Below are 21,007 nucleotides of genomic sequence, written 5' to 3'. Positions count from 1 at the left end.
CCACTCCCTCCACCACAACACTCAGTAGCAGCAGTGTGTACTATCTACAAGATACACTGCAGAAAGTTACCAAAATCTTCAGACAGCACCTTCCAAACACATGACCATTTCCATCTAGAAGGAGAAGGGCAGCCAATACATGGGAACACCACAACCTGCAAGCTCCCCTCCAACCCACTCACCATCCTGACTTGGAAATTTATTGCCGTTCCTTCACTGTCGCTGGGTCAAAATCTGGAAATCCCCCCTTAAGAGCATTGTGGGTCAATGTACAGCATATGCAGTGGTTCAAGGAGGCAGCTCAGAACCATCTTCAAGAGCAACTAGGTACAGCTAATAAATGCTGGCCAAACAATGACGTTCACGTCCCACCAAGGACTAAAAAAGCCTTACTGAATCGCAAAGCAGACTTGATGGGCTGAATGACCGACTTCTGCTCCTATGGCCTGTGGTAATAGCAATCCTTGAATCATGGAACACAAGGCGAGATCCTTTAGCCTAACATGTTATTAAATCCTGCAGCAAAATAAATTCTTGGGGAACATTTCCAGCTGGTTTCTTTCTGAAGCATTTTGTTCTACGCACACTCATACCAGAAAATGTAGGCTCTTTCCCTTTGCATATTAATCTTTTCCCAACTGGATCTCAATTTCGATCGCACTGCTAAGATTTGATTACTTGATTTCTGCCCAATTTAAATATTGCCTTTGACTGCAGGGTGTGTGGGAAGTATTTGAATTAGATCTTCAATTTAAGTCCTTCTTAAATGGCACTCCATAATGCAGCATTGTAGTGCCTAACAATATATCCCATCGGAGTTCTGTAAGAAAAGTGGCCAACTTTTCATGGCTGCTAGTCGATGCACTCCAACAGCAAAGCCCACACACTGTCAGGAATTATTTATCATGCCCAGTATCTCACATAACATTTCCGCGTATGTCTACAAGCCACGGGCAATGTACATTTTTATTGCTTCTCGTACAGTTTTCCGGAGAAGCCAGCATTTTGAATCCACGTGCACACTTTCCTTTGTTTAAGCTGATAACTGAACCCGCTGTGGATTTCTCTCCATCCCCACATTAAACACAACCAGACTCAGTGTCTTATAGCTTCTGAGTGATGTAATCTTTATGAATAATTTGTCGCTGAATTGAGTGACCTGAGGATTTGTGCTTGACCTGCAAACTACTTTTTCTGAAATATTCTACTCCCCATTGCAAGCCCTGTTGCAATATTTGCAAAGGAAATGCAGAGTGAAATCAATTTGGAAATAGAATCCTTTTCTAAAATCAAAATATTAAGACTAGATTCAGCGAGTAGCCAACACCCACAATAAGGCAACATCATCCTACAAAGATGAGGAACTATGGGGGTAGAAAGCTGCAGTTTATGGTCTGAATCTTTTTGTCCCTGGTCTCAATTAGCTATTCCACAATCTGAAGACCAGACATATCTTTTCCATTTCTGTTTGGATCTCTTTATCACCCCCAGTGATCTGTTGTCATCGCCAAGCAATCCATTAACTGGAGTGGAGCATCATCAATTTCGTAATAACTTTTAAAACCTTACAGTATGAACAACAGCCCTACTTAGCTGCTGGCATTTTGCACAGTGTTGACACTGAGTGGGGGATTTTCTTTAACTTCAGAAGGGACAGCTACATAACTTGATGCACAGGATTCTGCAACTCCAGTGCAATAGTTTCAATTGTGCTCCACAGCTTGCGTGGATCTGCATTTCATCTGAACTTATATAAAGATGGTCTTAATGAAAAGTTATTGCAAACACTTGGAGGGAAGAGAAAAATCCCACATGATTTTAAACAAAAACAGTTCACTGAATATTTTTGAAGGCGATGGCTCTTAGTATGAATTTGACCTTGAATTAATGTTTACAAAAGTAGGAAAATGCAAAACAAATGAAATGTATCCCTGGTAATTCATTGTAACACTGAAAGTGATGCTACATAAACCTCTCAATATTAAAAGCATTAGAGCAAAAACCAGAATGATTTATGAAGAAATGTACCATCACATAATTCATTATACAAAGAAGCTCACAATGTTCAAAGATGATATTAGCAATCTGCTCTAACATAGTCACAATATTTAGTCCTTTACCTTTAATATTTGTAGTGGGATCATACAAGTGCAGCCATTAGAATATGTGCATTCTACTCATTCTGAACCACAGGACATAGGATAAATTTCCTAATTCAGAGTTATATCAAAGAGAAACAAAGACATTGAGAGAAATCAATCACTGTATCACTAGAATCAGGAATTTCTGCATTTGTATTTGTCAATGCAATTTATTCCAGGAATATCCTCTATTTTCACTCGTCCTTTTCTCCAGCAGGAATCACACCTTTGGTCAGAATGAGATTTCCGTACAGTGCAGTTTCCCTGAAAGAAAAAAAGTATCTAGAGTGTAAATCAAGTTTCACTCCTAGAAGATCAATTATGTGACCCAGCTACAAGCAGATTTTAACAGACAATAACAGTTACTTCTTCAGTGTCCCGGTTATGTGTAATCCTTTTCTCTCCCAACATGCCAGATATCAGATCAATGAAATAGAAGCAAAAACAATGAATATTTTCATCTTATATTTTCTGTTTATTCCCATGACATCTTCCAGTAACCCACAAGAATATTTTAGCCTGGCGTACCAGCTTCTCAAGTAAAAATGTCAGGTAAATAAAGGCTCATTATACTGTCCAAACATTAAAAATATCTTTTCTATTATAAATGCCTGTGTCCTCACTGATAAATGGGAACTGCCATGTGTAAACTTGTGACGCCATAACTACACTCACTGTCCAAATAAAGACAATACAGCTCTGCTACTGGGGAACAGTTCAAATGACAGTCTGACAAGATTATGTAGGCATCCTTCATTGAAAAAGAAGTGGAACGTGGAACTTTATGATGACAAAGTAAAAAAGGGCATGGCATATGTCTTTTAAACTGGAGCAGAACTATATCAATGTGCACTGATCCAATTACACATACAACCTAAAATTTACAGCACAGAAAAAGACAATCAGTCCAATCGATCTATGTTAGAGTGAGAGGAGACTGGTGCATGAACACTATCTGCATATCCTTCTAATCTTCTCCCCCTTCATCTGTTCTAACCTCACTTCAGCTCAGGACGCAACTTGCATTTCCTCATGTGCAATACTATGAAAGATAAACCAGTGCATTATATTGAAAACAGGGAATGCAGGGGGCTTGAAAGGACTTTGGCTGCATCTTCTGTAAAAATAATTTACTTTTCTCTCTTCTACAGATTCTGAAACCCATGGTTTGTGTCAAATTCTATTCAAAGTTCCAGTGATTACCCACAGATCATGGCATATATGCCAACTCAAATTCTAAGTTCATCAAGGTACAAGATGCATGTACTCAAAGACAAGACCCCTCCCTAATATTTTCAGACGCCACAACCTTTGCTCGCATTAACAGCCTCAATTTTGAACCTCTTAAATAGATGTTTCTTTTACTGGTGCCTTTTAATTGGGTGCAAGGGATCAAGTAGGTGATATGGGCTGCATGGGAGTTTAAGACATGCCCACACTGATCATGACGAACAACAAAACTGGCGACTGCTCCCAAGGTACAGTCCAGTTTTATACTCAGCATATAAAGTGACCCCTGTTTACGGAGAGATTTTGTGAGACTTCGGAAGGTGAATTCATATGACGACATCTACTGCATGCAAAATAAAATGCGGCAAAAACATTGAGTTCCAACATTATAGAGAAACATACCCTGTAGCAACCACAGCAAAAGATGTCTTTGCGCGTTCGTAAAATGCAAATCGTTCAATCTTTTCGAGGGGTTTCTGAAAAAGTAATAACACTGATAAAACTATTGTGAATAAAAGATACAATGGCAGGAGAATATACAGGACCTTGCACTTGCTGTTGGTGCTGCCCATTTCAAATGCAATTACATTTTTTTTAAAAAAAGAGCTCATTTCTTTTCACCATGGAAAACCACGGGAAGTAAATAATGAATGAAGTATTTATTTCAAATGAATTTCACACCTTTTTTCTCCATTGTGGAAGCCTTCATAACAACTATAAAAATGCCTCAGTGGCTGTAGGTATTTTCTAATCAACTTGTTCAGACATGTTCACACATGGTGCAGTGGGATTTGAACCCATAGGTAGGGACTCTACAACTGCACCACATGAGGCCCTCTTTAGGGGCTGTAAAACTCTTTGGGTCGTAAAATATACCAATGGATCCTTCCACCTTCTTAAACATTCACTGTCTCCACTCTCAAATGGGGCCGTTACTTATGTCAAAACAAAAATCTAACACAGGAACATTTTACAATGAATCCTCCCCATTATTCATCCTGTAGTATCATAGATTCACTGTCACCATCCTCTCTCCTGGGAGGGATCTACAAAGCCTACTCAGTCAAGTTTATAGAGGAAAACCACTGGCAGTGAAATAGAACATCTACTTATATAATGTAATCTTGTTACACTGTCTCCATGGTATATATTTTTGTTCAATAATGTTCCTGTGACGTGTCTTGGAATGTTTTATTACATTAAAGTGCAAAAGAAATCTAACATGTTGGTGCTATGATGACAAAGACATTACGCATTGATCAGATTCAGATTATTATATGAATCATAATGGCAAATTGTTCCATAATTTGGCTACTATTCATGCTTAAATAAAGTCCTGGAACTAATTTAGCGCCTCAGTGGTGTGTACTTATTCATCTACCTCAGAGAAAACGACCAAGAATATTACAAAAGATCTGCAAAATCTGATGGCTACCCTCAAAGGAGCAGTATATATTGAAAATGGCTGCTTAAAATCCTCTCCCCATTGTTGAGAAATTTATCCTTACAGATTCCAAAGTCAAAATGGATGCAGCTTTCCAATTTGCCACCTGCGAATAAAACTTGTGATGGAGGTCCCATCGTAAATGAATCCCAACTGGTAGCTACTTCTGTGCCTGGCTCCTAGTTTGGAAATCTACCTGGTGGTTTTCAATGGTGTCCTGTTGTTTTGTTGCTATGATTGCTTTCCCACAGATTTGAGTTTCTGCTCGTGTTTATGTACCTTTGATGAACATTTGTGCTTTGGGGAATTCTTGCGTTGAACACTACGACAATCTTTGATCAGATGGTTTTGTTGCAGTTAATCTAAGATATAACAGTTGGCTATATGGCACCTTGAGCTTGCTCTGCCCTTCACTATGATCATGAAAATCTTTGGCCTCACCCCAACCTTTCCATCCACTCGCCATAACCCAATGGTTCCCAAACTGCCTATTACAGCCTTAAATATATTTAATGATGGGGCATCATCGGCCCATCGGGGTGAGAATTCCAAGGATTCACAACTTTTTAAAGGCTGAAAGAACTGCGGATGCTGCAAATCAGAAACAAAAACAGAAATTTCTGGAAAAGCTCAGCAGGTCTGGCAGCATCTGTGGACAGAAATCAAAGTTAATGCTTTGGGCCCAGTTTCAGTTCAGAACTGAGGAAGGGTCACTGGACGCGAAACATTAACTCTGATTTCTCTCCAAAGATGCTGCCAGACCTGCTGAGCTTTTCCAGCAATTTCTGTTTTTGTTCACAACTCTTTATATCTTTGGGATTGCAGTTCTGTTGCCTAGATATCACTTGACAGGAAATTATTGATGACAAAAGTTGTGTAAATCTGAGTAAGCATTATTGATTAGCTACTTGATTAAATTATAGAATAATCTAACATCTGGGCTAACATGTCTTTTCCGTAGAAAATGCTCCACTTGAACATATTCCAAATGTTTCTCCAATCTAATTCCTAATACTCCTTCAGATTCTGGTATTCCCAAACTATGACTCATATTCACAGTTCAAATGATCTTACGCTTTTGATTGGGTGCAGATTTCTTCAGCTAGCCTCTAAGTAGATTTGCACCACATTATTTGATATGTAAATGTACTATTTACAGTGTATCTGTGTTGGTCGGGCTAGACTAGGCCCGAAACGTCAGCTTTCCCGCTCCTCTGATGCTGCTTGGCCTGCTGTGTTCATCCAGCTCTACACCTATACTAAAACTGACTTCAGTTTCAAATTTAAAATGGCATTGTTTTATTTATGGATTTGATTGTACCCTTAAAAATTCTAGTTCTACTTCACCAGCTGAAAAGACATGACAATGGCTACAGGAAAAAAGAGGCAAAACAGGCTTGAGGGGCAAAATGACCTATGCCTGCTCCGGTTCATGTGTTTAGAACGACTGTGCTGTAAACTATAATGTGACATCCAGTATGGGAGTTCCTTCACCATCTTTGCAAGCAGCAAACTGTGTATTGTTGTTGTAGCAGACAAATCAGTGAATTCTATGATTTTAGTCGCACATCCATAACAAAGAAAAACAGAGAAACCTGCAAATCCAACCACTAGGAACTAAAGCTGCCATCTTTAACAGTATTAACCCGCACAATTCAAAATCCCTCAGCATCTTCTGAATTCCCCTTTCCACCACAAGACAGCAGTAAGTCACTTTATGCACTACAAAAGCTGAATAACTTTCTGCCTTTTGCAGATTGATGAAATTATCACAAAATACATTGCTCTTGAGAATATTGCCATTTCAGTTTGCCATATGAATTCTGCTTCATCCAAATAGTTGATTTATTTAGTTGTTTTGTTGTTCTATGGTTTAATACTATTGCTTCATTCGTCCAAAATACACTTTCCCTGACTTATCGAGATTCACTTTTCCTTGTTAAAAATGGAAAACCATCCAGTATTTCCGTCTAACAATGAAAGATCCTCTACTATATAGATAACTGTCAAGTTATCAAGCTTGACTGCAAATGTTTATTTTTCAATTTTCATTATTGCTTAGACATACCTTTGACACTGGGTTCCTCCTTTTTGTTTTAGAATCAAAGAAAATAGGAGCAGGGGTAGGCCATTCAGCCCTTCGAGCGTGCTCAGCCATTCAATATGATCATGGCTGATCATCCTACTCAGTGCCCTGTTCCCACTTTCGCTCGATACCCTTTGATCCCTTTAGCCCAAAGAACTATATCTAAATCCTTCTTGAAAATATTCAATGTTTTGGCCTCAACCGCTGTCTGGGGCAGAGACTTCTACAAGCTCACCACCCTCAGGGTGGAGAAATTTCTCCTCATTTTAGACCTAAATGGCCTATTCCATATACCTAGACTGTGACCCTGATTTTGGACTCTCCTGCATTTACTGTGTCTAGTCCTGTTAAAATTTTATATGTTTCTTTGAGATCCCAACCCACCCCCAATCTTCTAAAATCCAGTGTCTATAGTCCTAACCAATCCAATCTCTCTTCATACACCAATCTGTCATCCTAGGAATCAGTCTGGTAAACCTTCATTGCACTTCGTCCATAGTCAGAACATCCTTCTTCAGATAAGGAGACCAAAAATGCACACTACTCCAGGTACGGTCTCACTAAAGCCTTGCACACTTTCAGCAAGATATTCTGGCTCCTGTATGTGAATCCTCTCATTAAGATTGGTGAGAGCAGAGCAGTGGATGTTGTCTAAATGGACTTTAGTAAAGACTTTGACAAAGATCTGCATGGTACACTGATCAGTAAAGGCAGATCACACGGGGCAGATCACACGGGATTCAGGGAGAGCTTGCCAATTAGATACAAAATTGGCTTAACGGCAAGAGATAGAGGGAGGTGGTGGGAGGGTTGTTTTTCAGACTGGAGGACTGTGACTAGCAATGTTCCAAACGGATCAGTGCTGAGTCCACTGTTGTTTGTCATTTATATAAACAGTTTGGATGAGAATTTAGGAGGCATGGGTTAGTAAGTTTGTGGATGACACCAAAATTGCTGGCATTGTGGACAGTGAAGAAGGTTATCTAAAGTTACAAAGAAATCCCATCAATTGGGCGAATAGGCTGAGGAGTAACAGATGGAGTTTAATTTGGATAAATGCAAGGTGTTGTATTTTGGTAAAATGCACAACGGCAGGACTTAGACAGTTAACAGTAGGACACTGGTAGCATTGTCGAACAGAGAGTCCTAGGGGTTCAGGTGCATAATTCTTTGAAAGTTGAGCCACAGGTATACAGGGTGTTTAAGGAAGCTAAACCTTAAAGTCTGCCTTCATTGCTCAGACCTCTGAGTATTGAAATTGGGATGCCATATTGAGGTTGTACAGGCTGTTGGTGAGGCCACTCTTGGAGTACTGTGTACAGTTCCAGTCACCCTGTTATAGGAAGGATATTATTAAATTGGAGAGGATTCACAAATGATTTACATGGATGTTGCTGGGAATGGAGGGTTTGAGTTATAAAGATAGGCTGGATAGACTGGGACTTTTGCCACTAGAGTGTAGGAGGTTGAGGAGTGACCTTATAGAGGTTTATAAAATCATGAGGGGCATGGATACGGTGAACCGCAAAGGTCTTTTCCCTAGAGTGGAGGTAGTTCAAAACTCGGAGGCATATTTTTAATGTGACAGGAGAAAGATTTAAAAGGGACATGAGGGGCAACGTTTTAACACAGAGTTCATCTGTGGAATGAACTTCCAGAAAAAGGGGTAGATGCTGGTACAGTTACAGCATTTAAAAGACATTTTGGATATATACACGAATAGGGAAGGTTTAGACAGATATGGGCCAAACACAGACAAGTGGGACTACTTTACTTTGGGAAACTTGGTTGGCATGGATGAGTTGGACCAAAGGGTCTGTTTCCACGCTGTATGACTCTACGACTCTATGAAGGCCAACATGCCATTTGCCCTCTTCACTGCCTGCTGTACCTGCATGCTTACTTTCAGCAGGCAGCACAGTGGCTCAGTGGTTAGCACTACTGCTTCACAGCACTTGGGACCTGGGTTCAAATTCACCCTTGAGGGTGACTGCCTGTGTGGAGTTTGCACATTCTTCCTGTGTGTGTGTGGGTTTCCTCCAGGTGCTCCAGCTTCCTCCCATAATCCAAGGATGTGTAGACTCAGTGGATTGGCCATACTAAATTGTCCACGATGTATGGCTAGGTGGATTAGCTATGGGAAATACAGATAGGGTAGGGGAATGGGTCTGGGTGGGATACTGTTTGGACAGTTGGTGTGGCCAAATGGCCTGCTTCCACATTGTAGGGATTCTATGACTGGTTTACAAGGACACCTAGATCTCCCATTCAGATAATAAAAGTGGATAACCTCACAATTATCCACATTATACTTCATCTACTATCCATTTGCTCAGTTACTCATCCAAATCGTTGCATCCTTCTCACAGATCACCATCCTATCCAGCTTTGAGTCATCTGCAAACCTAAAGATATAATATTGAGTGTCCTCATCTAAATCATTCATATATTTTTCCTCAAACTTGTGGAATTGAGCTGTCTTCAGCCACAGGAAGACAGACACCTAGGACAAGAAGTCTGGTCTGATTACATGGAGACAACCCATCAAAACACAAGTCATTTCCCATTTTCAATTCAGGGGCAGCTTGTTAAACCATCTCCATTCTCTGTGAATAGTAAACCAATGACTTAAGCTTCTTCACAAAATCCTGTCAACAGGTCTCTGTCCATGCTGTTCAGATTCCAATCGGACTGGGACCGGTGAGGGTTCTTATTAATTCAATGCAAACTTGCTTTCAGAGCAGAATCCAACCTGTTAGAGTGACCCACTGCAAGCAGCTCAGGTACTGGCCTTTAGCTTTTCCAGGTCTTTGAAAAATTTATTCACTAACGCATGCAGTAATAATATAGAATTACAGCATGATGAAGATTTTATATTTCATTTCAACTGGGCTTTCACTAGTTGTCAGAGTTAAGTGCAAACCCTATCATGATCGGTTATCATGATAATTGTTTAAGAGTTAATTCTTTCCTATGAACTCGTGTCTAATCTTCTGTATCCTTGACCATCGCCAATATGTCCATCTAATTGCTGCTTTTGGCAAATACATCAAGGTGCCTGGTGCTGCTCTAATGATTCAATCATCAAGTCTTCTATAATGGAACTGTTCAATCTTTTTTTTCTATTACTTTGAAATAATAGACAAGTTGCACCACAAGTTGCCTAATTTCCATTACACAAATTTTAGCATGAACTGACCAAGGAATTGAGTTTCTGCTAAGCTTTGAATTTCACAGATTGGTCACTTATCTTCGCGGCAAGTTTCATTTCCACCTCTTATATCTTTAGATTACCCAACAGCCCGGTAAAGCACTCCTCTGATAGAAAAATTCTTAGTTCCCCACTGACATCAGTTCTTTTTACCATTACATTTACACCTCTCCTAGCGAGATAGCCTACTATTCCATTTTTCAAATACTTACTAAAATAAATCCTATCTGCATTTTTACCTCTGCTCTCTGGCCCTGTTGAAGCTACTTCATTTCTTCAGTAGCATTCACCACGTTCACAGCAATTTGTAATTTTTTTTTTGCCCCCAAAATTAAAAATTACAATCAAACCAGACATTCCTTTTGAATAGCAGCTGAACTAAGGTCACAGGAGCATTTGGAATCTAAGCACGGTATTGTATGCTCTCTGTCATGATGTGCATGGTGTTGGGAAGGGCACTTATTCAGCCAGGATTGTAGCAATTGCAGACACCTCTATCTTCCAACTTCCACTCTGATAACTCATCCTCCCACATCACCCTGCGCAACCCCTCCTGCTATCTCTCTCGGGACCCAACAAAGATCTGGAGCTTGGGTGGATGTCTTTCCTGCTGCAGCCATGACTTCCCTGGTGGCGCTGCTGAACAAAAGGGCTGCCAATCTCTTGAGATAACAAGGTGTAGAGCTGGATGAACACAGCAGGCCAAGCAGCATCAGAGGAGCAGGAAGGCTGACATTTCGGGCCTAGACCCTTCTAGCTAGAGATTGATGGGGGGGACTTCCCTGATCCATTGGAAGGTCCACTAGTGACCTCTGAACTGCACGACTGGCACATAACCTCGACTGGAGGGCTATCTCAAGGGAAGGCAACATTGGTCTCGCACCACTTGTGTCTGATTTCTTCATTCTGATGAAATAATTCTACATTTTTAAATGTATTATAATTTATTTGTTTCAGCCTTGACCTTAATCCCATGTATGTGATCCAAATCTTCATTTATCTCACTGTAAAATGACACTGAAACGTAACGGATAATCAGCAGTTTTGACTTGCTGGCTTGCTGTGGGAGCATTTCACTGCGGTTGACCACTTGTGCTGCTTGATGCCATCACTGATGCAGGATGCCCTGGGATCCCATTGACGTGGTTCCTGATTTAGTGTCAGGTAAGGGGGAAATCCATGGCACACAAGTCATGAGATGTTGCAGGCAGCTCTTTTCAAAGTTGGGCTGGGAGTACCATCGCTGCACTTCTGAATGCAAAACTGAGTTGACTTCGGACAAAATGCTCCTAAAATCCAATAAGATATATGGGAAGTACAATTGTCACTTGCTTGCTCAATCATTTTGTGACACTGTTCCGCCCAAAATGTGTTTTCCAATTCTTTTGGTTGTTTCATCTTCAATGGTAATGCATACTTTAATCATCGCCCTGAATTTTGTTTAATTAATTGAAAAGAATCCCAGGACAAAACAGTAGAAATTCATAGCCATGGATCCCTGCTGTATTTGCTTAATGTTACCTCTATCTCACTAGTGCTGCTAAAACATTGTATCCCTGTGAATACAAGAAACAGATTAATAATTTCCTCCCCCACGTATACTGTAACCAAGAAATGTATCCCATGTCCCTAGAGAAAACATGTAAATATCTTATTTTCTACCCACCAGCATCACCAAGAAACACATATGCCTGCACTTAAAAGCCTCACAGTGTCACACCAGTTCAGTCTGAGCTTCCCCGTGAGTCCTGGTTCATTCTCCTATATCTCCACAACCTCCTCCCCAGCAACCTACAAATAATGGCAACATCTGTTTATGATTTTTGTAACTCATTCACACATCAAAATGTGGCTGGCGCCACACCAGCATCATTCCTTTTTGAAACTGTGAGAGATAAATGATTCACGGGCACCAGAGGAATTCACCTTTTCTTTCATTGTTCTCCCAAGACAACACAATAGGATTCTGGCACCGGAAACTAAAGGCACACAAAGTGCACGGTTTCCCCATGCATAATTTTAGAGAAAAAATTCTTCTCTTTCAGAAACGCCAATCTGCTCATTTCCGTCAATTGTTACCACTGTACTTTGTTTTCTAATGAAAAATGGTGCTGCATTCAGACGCTAGTCTAGTGGAGATCAAAAAGGTATTGGAAAGAAATCAAATGATCAATTAACTATTTGGGCACAGTATACAGGGGTTCAAGTGGTGTAGTGATAGTGCCCCTACCTCTGAGCTAGGAGCCCTGGGTTTAAACCCCATCTTCTCTGAAGGTGTCTCATAGAGTTATACAGCATGGAAACAGACCAAACAGTCTAACCAGTCCACACCAACCATAATTCCAAACTAAGCTAGTCCGACCTGCATGTGCTTGGCCCATATCCCCCCAAATCCTTCCTATTCATGAATTTATCCAATTGCCTTTTAAACCTTGTTAACCGTACCTGCATCCACCACTTTGTCTGGCAGTTCATTCCACACAAACCACACTCTGTGTAAAAAAGTTGCCACTTGTGTCCTTTTTTAAATCTTTCTCCTCTCACCTTAAAAATATGTCCCCTAGTTTTGAACTCCCCACCCTAGGGAAAAGACCCTTGTCATCCACCTTATCTATGCCCTTCATGAGTTTAAAAACCTCCCGAAAGTCGACCCTCAACCTCCAGCAAAATAAGTCCCAGTCTTTCCAGTCTACGTTTAAAACTCAAACCTCCATTCCCAGCACCATCTTTAAATCTTTTCTGAACCCTCTCCATTTTAATAGTATCCTGCCTGTGACAGGCCACCCAGAACTGCACACAGTACTCCAATAGAGGCCTCACCAGTGTACTATACAACCTCAACAAACAGCCATGACTCATAAGAGATTTACAGCACAGAAACAGACCCTTTGGTCCAACTCGTCCATGCCAACCAGATATTCTAAATAAATCTAGTCCCATTTACCAGCATTTGACCCATATCCCTCTAAACCCTTCCTATTCATGTGCCCAACCAGATTCCCTTTAAATGTTGTAATTGTACCATTCTCCACCACCTCATCTGGCCGTTCATTCCATACACGCACCATCTTCTGTGTGAAAAAGTCTGCACTTCGGTCCCTTTTAAATCTTTCCCCTCCCACCTTAAACCCATGCCCCTCTAGTTTTGGACTCCCCCACCCTGGGGAAAGGACCTTGGCTATTCACCCTATTCATGCCCCTAATGATTTTATAAATGTCTATAAGGTCACCCCTCAGCCTCAAAACAGCCTCAAAGATCTGAACAATGAAGGCAATGCCATAATGTGTATGAATAGGCTTATTAAAAATATCTATGGGATACGCTCAAGGTTCATTTCATCTGTGAGGGATTATTTGTAACTTTTGGTTTACTCCTCAGTCACAGAATTCATTTGGGAAATAAGGTCTCAATGTTTCAGTATGGGCCTGGTCTTCCCAACCTGTGTACCCCACCCCCCACCCGGGTAATGTTGCAGCTGGTCTGCCTGAAATGAGAGGTGGAAGCAATGGCTTCACACATCCCCATCCAACCCTTCTGCTGTTTTCTTCTTTCATGGGATGTCCAGCATTTGTCATCCATCCCAATCCACCCTTGCTAGGTCTTTTCCAAGGGAAGCTAAGAATCAAGCACACTGTCGTGGGTCTGGAGTCACATGTAGGACAGGGCAGGTAAGAATGGGGTGGCACAATGGCTCAGTGGCTAGCGCTGCTACCTCAGCGCCAGGGACCCGGGCTCAATTCCACCCTCTGCTGACCGTCTGTGTGGAGTTTGCACGTTTTCCCTGTATCTGCATGGGTTTCCTCTGGGTGCTCTGGTTTCCTCTCACAGGCCAAAGATGTGCAGGTTAGGGTGGACTGATCATGCTAAATTGCCCATTGTGTCCATCTTAGGGATGCGCAGGCTAGGTGGATTAGCTTTGGGGATGCAGGGTTACAGGGATCAGGTAAGGGGGTGGATCTGGATGGGGTGCTCTTCCAAGGGTTGGTATGGGCTCAGTGGGCTGAAAGGCCTGCTTCAGCACTGTGTGGGTTCTATGCTTCGATTAATGGCAGATTTCCTTTCCTGAAGGGAATGGTCACCATTACTGGCTTTCAATTTTCATTAATTGTATTTAAATTTATCTGAATTGCTGTGGTTGAATTTGAACCCATGTTCCCAGTGCTATTATCCTGGCCCTCTGAATTACCAGCTCAGTAACATTACCACTACATCACCAGCTCCCCTATACCGATCTGTAGTTATATCCCAATTTACAGAGGGTCAGTTTGTGGCCATACATGGATGAAAGCAAGTGTGTAAAATTCATTAAAAAATCAATTACAAGAACAAAGAAGAGATTCTTTTTGACACGATTAAGGAAAAATCTGAGGGAAATTCAATAATACATTTCAGAAAGTGCTTTTTCTGCCTCCTTTACTTCTCAGCTTCTGTGTTGTTGGATTGAAGCAAGAATTTATATAATTGCTTTGATATTCAATTATGCTTCAGAATGATTCAATTGATTGTGAGGCCTAGTCACAGTTATTGAAGCAAACCTGGCAGTCAATTAATGATCATTGAAGACCCATAAACAGCGATGAGATTAATGACCAGTCAATTTGTTTTTACTGTAGCATTAGTTGAGGGCTTAAAAAGAGATTTGAATGTTAAAATTCCCCATGTCTTTGTCGAATGATACTAGGGATATTTTACACCCACCTGAACAGACAGATAGGACTTCATTTTAATTACCTCATCTAAAATGGCACCTTCGATGACAAAGGACTATTGTTTTTAAAGTATCCACCAGAATTTAGTGCTCGAGTCTTGAAGTGGACTTCAATTGCAAGCATCAAACTCAGAAGCAAGTCCGTTAACTCTAACCCAAACTGACATTACAATTACTCTCAGTTGAGTCATGGCTTTCTACTGTCCCAAAGGTATCTTCACAGGCCAGGTATCTAGAGAAATTCTGATCACATGTCCAAGTCAATGAACAGGAAACCTGCTCCTTAATTATCTCAGTTACTGATCTATTTTTGCCTCCACAGAAATTTTATTCCATCCTTGAAAACCAACACAATTTTATTCCATCCTTGAAAACCAGCAGAGAATCATCACAGGAGATCTCATTTTAGATTTTAGTTTACTTTCAGGAAAGTTTATCAAACAAAATATGAACCAGCAAAGACATAATACCAAGATAATATACAGTCAGTGTAATCACAATTTGGACTTGGATATTTATCACCATTCCTTCAGTGATGTTGGCCAATTCCCTGCAATTCCCTCCCTTTGTGGGTCTACCCATTGCACATGGGCTGCAACGGTTCAAGAAAGCAGCTCACCATCACCTTCTCAAAGGCAGCTAGGGACAGGCAATAAATGTTGACCCAGCCAGCAATGCCCACATCTCACAAGTTAATTATTTAAAAATTAGTAATAAAATTATATAATGTGCACTTGTTTTGGTGTTCCCATGGCACTGTTTCAAACAAGAGTAGGGAAACTCTCTTTGATGTCCTAGCAAAAACTTATCACTCAATAAACATTAGTTGAATCAGATTATGTGGTCATGGTCACATTGTACTTTGAGAGATCTGGCTGTGCGCAAATTGATTACCTACAACAGTGACTGTACTTCAAAACAAACTGACTGCAAAGCAATTGTGGATCATGCGAAAGTGCGATATAGATAAAGTCTTTATTTAATTTTGACAAATGCTGTTTGCTTTTGCTACTTGGAGGCTGTTCTAACTGGGGGAGCTAGTTAGTCTTATTTATCTTTCCCTGTAGGTTCCAACTGACTTAACCCAGTTGCACTCAGCTTGACAGAACTGTACTGAGTTTTACAGCTTCAGCTTATTAAGCGCTCCTCCACCCACAGAGACAGCTGCTGCAACTTCCCGGGGTTAAACTAATCATCCAGATTCAAAAGTGATCAGCTGTCCTTTACATAGCTGAGCAATTTACATATTGTGTTTGTTTCAGTGTGGTTTCCTCTCTCAAGATCTCTATAGGGCTCTGAAGGTAGTTAACAAATACTCAAGACAGTTGTATTGACTTAGGCTGAGGACCTGTAATTTCAAAGGTTTAAGTCTTGTTCCATACAGTTACGAAATTGAAGGAACTGCAATCAATCCAAACTAAGACAATACACTTCATTTGTGTTTTTGTTCAAATCTCTGCATATCATCTAGCCAGCAGGCAAGCTGCTTATTTTGTGAAGAGGCAATTTTTGGATGGCTTTTATTAAAATATCTGATTTGGCTGAGATTGCATCCCTACTCCATTTTGATGTCTTTAGTCTGTGTGTATCTTCACACAATTCTGACAGTTAAAAGTCAGATCCGTGCATTGTGCCATTTACTATGTGCCAGCTTTCAGAGAAAGGTCAAGAAGCCCGATAAAATATTCAGCTTGAGTGTTCTATAATAACTGTCCTTCCTCTAAAAGCCAGGCAACAATACTACAATATGAAACATGACTGGAATATGAAACTACTGGTTTGTAACTCATTTCAGTTGAAGGTAGGTTTGGGGGATTATTTGGAACTAAATCCATTTTGCACTGCTCGCTTTGAAAAGGGAGAAAAAAATAGATGTGCATTTACATAACGCCTTTCATGACTTTAACTTGTTCCAAAGTGCTTTACAGCCAATGAAATACCTCTTTGGAAGTGGAGTCACTGTTGTAATGTAGGAAATGTGGCAGGCAATTTTTCACACAGGCAGCTCCTAGAAACTATAATGTGACAATGATCAGAGAATCTCCTTAAGTGAATATGTCAGGGGCTTCGCTAATGGATTTGATACAAATTGGAGAGAGAGAGAGAGTTGTACTAGAGATGGGACCACTGTTAGCCAAAGGCTGTCATTATTCTATGATGATGGTAGCTAACATTATTACTGGACACGCCAGGTCACAGACCGAAGCCTGGCCTGCTAAATATTTTGTTTCTTTTTGCTTTTAATGGGGCAGCTTTCACAAACCAAATCACGTAGTGCTGCAGACTTGGGTTCAACAACGAAACAGAGATTTGTTTATGCAAACAGAAATAAAGAAGTCGAATTTATGTTTAATTGTATCAATACAATCCCATAAATCCCAACGCCACTCCGTTACAGTACTCACAACAGACATAAATCCCTTCTCTATTACATCTATTACTTTAACTAAAGTTGTTGACTTGCTGGCCAAGCTGGCTTGTTTTCGTTCAGATGTTTCATCACCGTGCTCGGTAACATCATCAGTGAGACCTCCGATGAAGCGATGTTGTTTTACTCTGCTTGGAATTTATACTGTCCGATCCGTTATGGTGAGTAGTGTCATTTCCAGTTCTGTTCTGTATGGGTTTGTATATGGGATCCAATTCTATATGTTTGTAGATTGCATTACGGGTTGAGAACCATGCCTCTAGGAATTCCCGTGTGTGTCTATGTTTGGCTTGGGCTACTATGGTTATGTTGACCCAGTTAAACTGATGGCCTTCATTGTCCGGGTGTACCGATATTAGGGAAAGTTCGTCGTGCCGTTTTGTTGCTATCTGATGTTTGCATATTCTGATGGCTAGTTTCCTTCCTGGCTGTCTGATGTAATGCTTGTGGCAGTCGTTGCATGCTATCTTGTAAACTATGTTGGTTCTGCATTTTGTGGGAATGGGGTCTTTAATCCTTGTGAGTGTTTGTCGTAGCGTGGCTGTGGGCTTGTGTGCTACGTGATTCCTAGTGGTCATAGGAGCTCCATAACAGACCATAACAGACCAGACAGTATAAATTCCAAGTGGAGTAGAACAACATCGCTTAATTGGAGGCCTCACTGATGACATTATCTAGCATGGTGACGAAACGTCTGAACAAGGACAAGCCAGCTCGGTGAGCAAGTCAACAACCTCACCCACGACCCAAGCTACAGATCTTTGCAAAAACCTTGCTTTAACGAAGCCTTCAATTCTTGGTCTTGAACATCTGACAGCCTTTTCCTCGAACCTTCACACACCTGAGCTGAGACTTTCTCAGTTTCAAGTAACCATTTTCAACCAAACACTTCTGGTCTGGAATTGACAAAATAATATCCTTACACTGAGATGACCCATCTCTTAATCTGCAGCACAAGCTGCAACCTCATGGCCCAGCATATCCCTCACTCAATCATTACCATCAAAGCCAGGGAATCAACTCTGGTTCAATGGAAGGTAGGTATGCTTTTAGGTATGCTTGGTGCTGCTCCTGGCATACCCTCCCAGGAACATGCCTAAAAATGAGGTGTCAACTTGATGAAGCTACCAAACAGGACTACTTGTGTGCCAAGGGGCGAAGCAGCAAGTGACCCCACAACAAATGGATCAGATCTAAGAACTACAGTCTTGCTGCATTCAGTCGTGAATGATGGTGGACAATTAAACAACTCACTGAAGGAGGAGGCTCCACAAATACCCCCATCCTCAATGAAGGAAGAGCCCAGCACATCAGTAAGAAAGATAAGGCTGAATCAGCCAGAAGTGCCGAGTGGATAATCCATCTCGGCCTCCTGCAGTGGTCCCCAGCATCACACATACCAGTCTTCAGCCAATTCGATCACTCCATGTGATATCAAGAAATGGTTAAAGGCCTTGGATACTGCAATGGCTCAGGGCCTTGACAACATTCCAGCAATAATACTAAAGACTTGTGCTCCAGAACTTGCTGCTCCCCTAGCTGAGCTGTTCCAGTACAGTTACAACACTGGCATCTATCCAACAATGTTGAAAATTGCCCAGGTAAGCCCTGTACACAAAAAGTAGGACCAACCCAACATGGCCAATTACACCCTATCAGGCAACTCTCAATCGTCAGTAAAATGATGGAACGTGTGACCAACAGTACTATCAAGCAGCACCTATTCAGCGAATAACCTGCTCAGTGACGCCCAGTTTGGGTTCTGCCAGGGCCACTCAGCTCCTGACCTCATTAAAGCCTTGGCTCAAACACAGACAAAAGAGCTGAATTCAAAGGTGAGGTGAGAATGGCAGCCTGAGTGTGGCATCAAAGAGCCCTAGCAAAACTGTAATCATTAAGAATCAGGGGAAATCTCTCCGCTGGTTGGAGTCATGCCTGACACATAGGAAGATGGTCGTGGTTGCTGGAGGTCAGTCTTCTCAGCTCCAGGACATCTCTGCAGGAGTTCTTCAGGATACTGTCCTAGGTCCAACTATCTTTAGCTGCTTCATCAATGACCTTCCCTCCTTCGTAAAGTCAAATTGTTATTGATTGCACAATGTTTAGGATCATTTGTGACTCCACAGATACTGAATCAATCCATGTTCGAATGCAGTAAGATCTAGAAATTTCCAGGCTTGGGCTAGTAAGTGGCAAGTACCATTTGCACCACACAAATACCAAGCAGTGACCATCTCTGAAGATGAATAAGAGACAATAAAACCACTACCCTTTAACATTCAATGGTGTTACAATGACTGAATCCCCCACTATCAACATCCTAGGACTTAACCATTGACCAGAAACTCAACTGGACATAACCACACTGGCTACAAGAACAGGTCAAAGGCTAGGAACACTGTGGTGAGTAACTCACCTCCTGACATCCCACCATCTACAAGGTATAAGTCAGGATTGTGATGGAATATTCCCCACTTGCCTGGATGGGTGCAGCTTCAACAACACTCAAGAAGCTTGACACCAACAATTGGGATGACATCAACAAGCATCCAGTCCCTCACCCCCAACACTCACTACAGACCCTTAGACAGCATCTTCCAAACCCATGACCATTTCCATCTAGAAGGACGACAACAGCAGGTACATGGGAAAAACACCATCTGCAAGTTCCTCTCCAAGCCATTCACCATTCTGACATGGCAATATGTCACTGTTCCTTCATGGTCACTGGGTCAAAATCCCAGAATTTGTTGCCCAATGCTAGTGGAGGTCAACCTACAGCACATTCACTGTAGTGGTTCAAGAAGGCAGCTCACCACCACTTTCTCAAGGATAACTAGAGATAAGCAATAAATGTTGGCCAGCCAATGACTCCCACATCCCACGAGGAAAGAAACAAAAGTTATGGTATCTCCCTTCTTCAAGAGTAACTGTCTTACACATCTAGTTTCAGCCAAGACTTCTGTAAAGCTGAAACAAAATGATCTTTCTTCAATCTATTGATATTTCTCTGTAGCCAAGAAAGAACAATCTCCAGATCCTTCTACTGAATGTACAAATCTGTTCACTTGTAAAAATGTACCCAATGAGAACAAAATATGATTACTCTCCAGGAGCCTCTCTCTCATACTGTGCTTTAAAGAAATTGCAATGGCTTCAGAAATACTCTCAAGTTAATTATTAAACCCTTTTGTAGACATTTACCGTATCCCACATGCCACTATTTCAAAGTCCAAATCCTACAAATCTCACATTTTACATCACAATACATACTATGGGATGAATGTGCAGTGGTAGAAAATGCTGACTAGTCAACACCTGAAAGGTGGTAGGTTTGAATCCAGCTTGAATGCAATTTGCAGCAAAACATCCATCATGTAAGCAGGAAACAGGAGACACGTCTGTTTCTGAGTTGGAGGCTCATGTCTTGTGGGTGTGAGTTTTCACTGAGCTGAGCTTTTCCTTGGTATGGAGTTGGATCTTGTCTCCACTTTCAGCCAATGAGGCAGGAACAGAGGTGAATCAGAGGAAGCATTGGGCTTACTTATATAACATGCTGCAGCCATCACTGAAGTTGCTATTTTCTTTGAGGAAAGATCTGTGATTTGTACCAGAGCTTCCTCTGAACCAGAAAAAGAAAGCAAGGTGTCACAGAAACCAGCACCCCTTGTCCTTAAATCATCAATGGTGTACTGGATCTGTTTGGGAGTTTTTGTGACACAGAAAAGATCTGCACATCAACTTTCTCATAGAATCAT

The 21,007-nt window shown here is 41.2% G+C and overlaps 1 protein-coding gene across 1 annotated transcript in view; it reads right to left on the bottom strand.

The window, feature by feature from the left end:
- Nucleotides 1-884: 884 nt before the first annotated feature.
- The window catches only part of fuom (fucose mutarotase), a 79,258-nt gene continuing 59,135 nt past the window's right edge, over nt 885-21,007 (bottom strand). Inside the window, exons 4-5 of the mRNA XM_048616334.1 lie at nt 3,774-3,847; nt 885-2,405 (exon numbers count right to left, since the gene is read on the bottom strand). Coding sequence (XP_048472291.1) covers nt 2,336-2,405; nt 3,774-3,847 — 144 coding nt within the window. The 3' untranslated portion in view covers nt 885-2,335. The remainder of the gene's footprint in view (nt 2,406-3,773; nt 3,848-21,007) is intronic.

This window comes from Rhincodon typus, chromosome 34 (genome assembly GCF_021869965.1).
Source record: "Rhincodon typus isolate 14 chromosome 34, sRhiTyp1.1, whole genome shotgun sequence".
NCBI classification, from domain to species: domain Eukaryota; kingdom Metazoa; phylum Chordata; class Chondrichthyes; order Orectolobiformes; family Rhincodontidae; genus Rhincodon; species Rhincodon typus.
The sequence above is the reverse complement of the archived record's forward strand: the minus strand, read 5'-3'. Positions and strand labels throughout refer to the sequence as shown.